Consider the following 5,680-nt stretch of genomic DNA (forward strand, 5'->3'; position numbering starts at 1 on the left):
ATTATTATTTGTGATCAGTTCAACAATTTGTATATAGAAACTAAAAGTAAATAATTACTTAATTAAATGTAAAAAATCTATTAAATTTAACACTAAATAATTTATTGTTATGTTAACTAATTATTTAATTAATAAAATAAAAAATAAATAAATACTTTTCTATCAAACATAATTAAATTAGTTACTACAAATAATTAAATTAATTAATAAATTAATTAGAATATTGATAATTAACTAGAATAATTTATATTAAATAGTTAAGATAGTATAAAATGTATGTTAAAGATATTAATTGAAATTTATTAAGTCTAAATAATATATTTATATTTAATAATTAGTTAAAATTAATAGTAATGAATACTTGATATTAAGTTATTAATTAATTAAGTTATATTTTTACTATTCATCTTCCAGACATAAAAATCTCACACTTTTGTAGGGTATTAAAAAACTCATGTGAGATAGATTTTGAAATTCCTTAGATAATAATATCCTCGATTTTAAAAAGTAGACTTATGTGAAACGAACATGGATATTAAATGTCTGCCTGAAGTCCCATGGAAAAATCTGTGAAACAAACGGGACCTTAATGTCTTTTGTTGCATGAAAATAATAATTATTATTTAATCAATTTCGATAAAAATTAGCTTTGGAGGACTAAAATTAAGATTTATTCAAAGTACAATAATTATTGTTGGAATGCCTTGAATTGATTAGCTAATGCTTCGAACAACCAAGTACGAAGTTATTTACGATTATGACCCTAAGATTTAAAGTAGTGCGTTATATAAACTCTCTAACTCTAAAAGCGTCGTTTGTGTATTCAGAAAACATTATATCTAATAATATTGTTCTCCCTCTGTCCCGTATGTTAGTATATCATGTATATCTATGTGTTGATTCTTTTTCCCTTTTTTTTATTCTTTAATTGTCGATTTTGTAATATTAATGTTACAACTAATTGAAAATTACAAAAATTAAAATTTGCACAAATGAAATTACACGGACGAAATGGAACAAAAAAAATACATGGACCAAAATTGTATTTTAGCTTTTTTTTTTTCTTTTAAATTAAAAAATTGTAGTGTAGATCCAATTATTTGATCTTTGACGTTTTATCTAGTACTCGAATGGGCAACAAAGATACCAAGCAAGTACTTTATACAAAGTTTTAAAAGTGTTTCATGTATAACACAAATGGCTACCATATGAACTGAATGGACCAACAGTTTTCTAAAATTTTAAACCTCGAATTCCTTGAAAAATTCGACAGCCCAGAGGAGGAAATTTTTGTGAAAATCAAGACACTTACGAAAAGCTACCATAAGATAATCATAAGAACTAGGAGTATGCAGGGGATCGATCAAAGTCGGTTTTCCGACCAAACCATCATCGAACCGACTATGGTTGATTTAGTAAATATTCAAACTGACCTTGACCGTTGGTCGATTGATTTATTTTTTAAATTTGACCAAACCCTTCCTCTTCTCCGATTGACCACTTTCAATTCGGTCGACTCAATTTTTCGGTCTTTCATGCTCACACCTAATAGGAATACAAAAGTTTTGAAGTAGACATCTCAGATTTGATGAGGGGAGAGAAAAAAGAATCATTATTTCAGTTCCTAATTTGATTTACAGAAGTTTAGTCTTTGTCCAAGTCATTAGTACACTATACATATTTGACAAAAACATACCTAAAGTCCCTTTCTTCTCCCTCCATTGCTGAATAGACCCGCTACCGTCCTCCGTCCCTTTGACAAAAACTCGAGCATGAGCTTCTACCATCATATTCAGCAACCTATCGTTCAAAAAATGCACCAGTCTAAACACCTTCATAAACATCCATGTGATAGAACTCAGTTCAGCTTTTGACGAAGTTGTATTTTGATTCGACGTAGCTTTCTGCATCCCAGAGGAATGATCCAAACGCAACAGCCTCGAGTACTAGCATCGTCAGCCCAGAGAATGTAATAGAGATCACTTCATCATTGAATGTGTCGATCGAACCATCATCAGCTATCCTAATGTCTGGTTTTCCAAACAATGCTTGAGTCTGCTTTTCGATCAAAGATATAGCTTCTTTGGATCTCAATGTAGCATACCTTTGAAGTGTTTCGGAATCCAAATACATCACATAGGATCGCAATCTATATGATTTGCTTTCATCAGCATTGATAAATCCCCGGCTGTCGCCGACCCCTTCATCATCAGGTGGAATCATGATCAAGGAATCAGGATCCCAGAGTTGATTCGCTGGTATCGGTCCGTCAAAATCTTTTGTGAACGCTTCAGGAAGAGTTTTCATGGTCCTTTCAAGTTGGAAACGTTGATCAACTCTTTTGAGAAAGTATCCATACATTATAGAAGCGGCATATAGCTTCCCAAGTTTTATTTTGCTCATTTCAACAATGGAAGTGAGGGGACCGACAAATCGATCTCCAAGGACAAGAGACAAGTGACTTTGAATCATTTCAAATGCCTCTGGAGAGTGGACAGATTCCAGTTTCTGCTCTTGGTTTGGCCAAAAATCAACTCGGCCAGTAGGATCTGAGGTTTCTGTTATCTTGGGAATCATTGAAATGTCATTCTCCACAAACTTTCCAACGATCAAGCAATATAATATCTCTTCCAATGTCTTTCGCCTTTCTTTCTCTTTCACTTCAGCTATCCTCCTAAGATTCATGGGTTCAACTATATTAGTGACTTCTCACGTAAACCCAACAATAGTAATCAAGTGATTAGTTGGTAATTTCATTTGGTTGATGTACAAAACTTAACCACATCAGTGGTGAACGTGGACCCATCAGCATGAAAATAACTAAATCAATCAAAATAAAATTTCTCTCTTTTAGGTTTACAAGATAAAAATTGGCCAAGTAGCAGCTTGGAATGTGAATATTCCAGCATAATCTGCAATTTTTCACACAACATATAGTTTTTTTAGATGAAACAACTTTCATTGAGTAAAAATGAAAGAGTATAAGGGCATCCAAAAGGACAAGCCCTCAAAAGGAAACCCTATTCAAGGAAAGGTCTCCAATTGCGCAAAATAGAACCTATGAAATAATTAAAAAAATTCTTTGATTTTGAACCCAAAGAGAAAAATGAAATCCCTCTTCAATCCTCTAAATGTTCTACCATTTCTCTTTCCCCAAAGATCCCACAAAATACCACATGACCCAGCAAGCCATTACATGTGCAGGGTGGGAGATCCACACATGTAGTTATTTAACATTATCTTTATGTTATCACCTACAAACGTGATTTATTGCTGAAAGAAAAGAAAGAGAGAATACGCACTTACTTGTAGAGAGGATCTTGAGACGAGGAAGGAGCCTCTTCTATCTGTGAATCTCTCTCAGTTTGAAGGTTATCAAGTTGCTGATCCACAGTTGCAGGAAGCAAATGAGGGTGAGATTGCAAAATCTGGGCCAATAGCTGGCCAACTGGGGATTCAAATTGAACAGGTGCAACTGGATAAACATTCTGAGAATCATCTGAAGCTCTTATACTTAAGCCCCTCAATCGAAATTTATCCAAACTAGTTCCAGACTTTGGCATGTAAAATGATGAACACCCCTGGTAAAAATGACGAAGAAGGTTAAGATAAGGTTTTACATAAAAAATACAAAATGACCAGTTTCCCACTACCCGTCTGTGGGCCTAACCATAAATATATGGAAGTGAACAAGAACGTATTTATGTGCATGTGTGAAAAAAGGAAAAATGTGCTATAGATATACTTTCCAACTTCATTTGAGATTATCTTCAAAACTTTCTCAATCCATTGAATTTACAAGACTGATAAATTCTCCATTTCTTGGTTCCCCAATGTAATAATTCTGTACTTTAAACAAATTCACCAAAAATAAGGGATTTATTTAATCCAAATTGATAGTAAACATCAGATTCTATATAACAGAATTTCATAAAAAGATATTGTTACTTAATTAATTCCTCTTAAAAAATTTCCTCTAAAAACACACTAACTGCTCTGTCAGCGAAAAGGATGGAGCCTATAGCCAAAAGAGGGGACTTGGTAGGTGAAGCTTCATAGTCATATAGCAATCTCAGATTCCTGATAATTCTAAGAAAAACATAGTAAGTAATAATAGTTTTCAGGCCACTCATGCAACTACTGCACCCTTGAAGGAAATAAAGGCACAATTCGGTACACGCATTCATTAATTCCTTGACGCCAAGTAGAAGCAATACCCAAAACATTTCTTTAGTCAAAAATTATTTTATGAAATGACTTCGAGACTGTTATGAACATTGAGTTTAAGAATGCGGATGACAAAGTCCAGGAACTTTACAAGCACAAAAACTGCATTATCATGAGAAAGAAGACCGAAATTGTATATTCATGTAAAGCCACTAATTAATGAGTGAAACTCAATGACTATACAATGTACAACTTTATGTACACTAATGTGACTTGCTCCATGCTTCATTTGTTAAGTTGTCAATTTGACCAAGGAAACATAACACAAATCATAACTATAAGCTACTGAAGATTGTTTACAATTCCTTTCTCGATCAAAGAGAAAGAATTGCTCAAAATTTCCACCAACAAATGAACGACCTACACAATTCCTTTTAACCTAAGGACACTATAATCAACCTCAATCCTGACCAATCCTACAGCTTCACTAGGTCTATTAATCAGCTAACAAATCAAGAATACAACACGGAATGCTATGTCATTCGAATTGCCCAAAGATAATATACCTTTCTCGGCACCTTTTGGGTAAGATCAAGTGTAGAATTATTCAAAGATAATGCAAGAAGAGAAAACAAACACAAGTGTTGTATAATCGAAGCAAAGCTATACGAACTCTCCCATGGAAATTTACAATTTGACTAACTTTTGAAGTGAAATTATAGAAAAGAAAAGAGGAAATGGAAAACTCACTCTAAAGAATCCAGCGGAAATGGAACTCTTTGAATCGATAGGTGCATGGCAGTGTCTCAGTTCCGGTGACCGGAGACCGCCGGCTGACGGAATCACGACGGAAACGTCGCTGATTACACCCGAAATCTGCATTTTGTTTAGCGAGAAGAAGCGGCTAACCAAATGAAAGACCAACGACGAACCCCTCGAGAGATATACAGGATTACGTTTTTTTCCCCTTTTTTTTTTTCCTTTTTTTTTTTGAATAACTATTTATTATTAGATTAAAATACTATTTTCACTAAATTTTATTTTAGGTTTTATTTATTAATTATTATTTATTTATTTATTATTAGTTTTTATACTCTAAAATTTTCAATTTTAGTTGTTAAAAATAATTATTGTTATTAGTTTTCGAAAAATTATTTTAAATGACAAAACTGTTGAAAATATTTACAAATAATAATTACAATATATCTGTGATAATCCACGATAGACCATGATTAACTGTTGTGTCTATCATGACACAAATAGACACATAATAGTATATTATTGCGATCTATTGCAGTCTATCGTAGATAGACAGTGAAATTGTAATATATTTTTAAATATTTTGATTCATTTTCTTATATTTAAAAACAACGCTTAGTTTTATGATATTAGATTTTCATTCACATAGTGATATATTTTCATACTTTCTACATTTTCATGAGTTCAACATGGATATGAGGGATGAATCGACATTTATTATATCATGAGAAACATTATGAAACATGAAAAATAT

At 32.5% G+C, this 5,680-nt stretch overlaps 1 protein-coding gene across 1 annotated transcript; it reads right to left on the bottom strand.

Annotated features, from left to right (window-relative positions):
* Positions 1–1,584: 1,584 nt before the first annotated feature.
* LOC120078800 (beta-casein (DUF760)) lies at positions 1,585–5,130 on the bottom strand. The gene is made up of 3 exons (XM_039033123.2): positions 4,918–5,130; positions 3,307–3,581; positions 1,585–2,674 (listed from the first exon to the last, which is right to left on the bottom strand). Exons 1-3 carry the CDS (start codon positions 5,047–5,049, stop codon positions 1,864–1,866), a joined length of 1,218 nt encoding a protein of 405 aa, XP_038889051.1. The 5' UTR covers positions 5,050–5,130; the 3' UTR covers positions 1,585–1,863.
* Positions 5,131–5,680: the final 550 nt, after the last annotated feature.

This window comes from Benincasa hispida, chromosome 5 (genome assembly GCF_027475165.1).
Source record: "Benincasa hispida cultivar pf3 chromosome 5, pf3_genome.v1.1, whole genome shotgun sequence".
NCBI classification, from domain to species: domain Eukaryota; kingdom Viridiplantae; phylum Streptophyta; class Magnoliopsida; order Cucurbitales; family Cucurbitaceae; genus Benincasa; species Benincasa hispida.

Coding starts and splice junctions, on each gene's coding strand:
- LOC120078800 (XM_039033123.2), bottom strand. CDS start 5,049: ATGCAGATTTCGGGTGTAATCAGCGACGTTTCCGTCGTGATTCCGTCA. Junction 3,582..4,917: donor TTTCCGCTGGATTCTTTAGA/GTGAGTTTTCCA, acceptor CATTTTTACCAG/GGGTGTTCATCATTTTACAT. Junction 2,675..3,306: donor TCTCAAGATCCTCTCTACAA/GTAAGTGCGTAT, acceptor CATGAATCTTAG/GAGGATAGCTGAAGTGAAAG.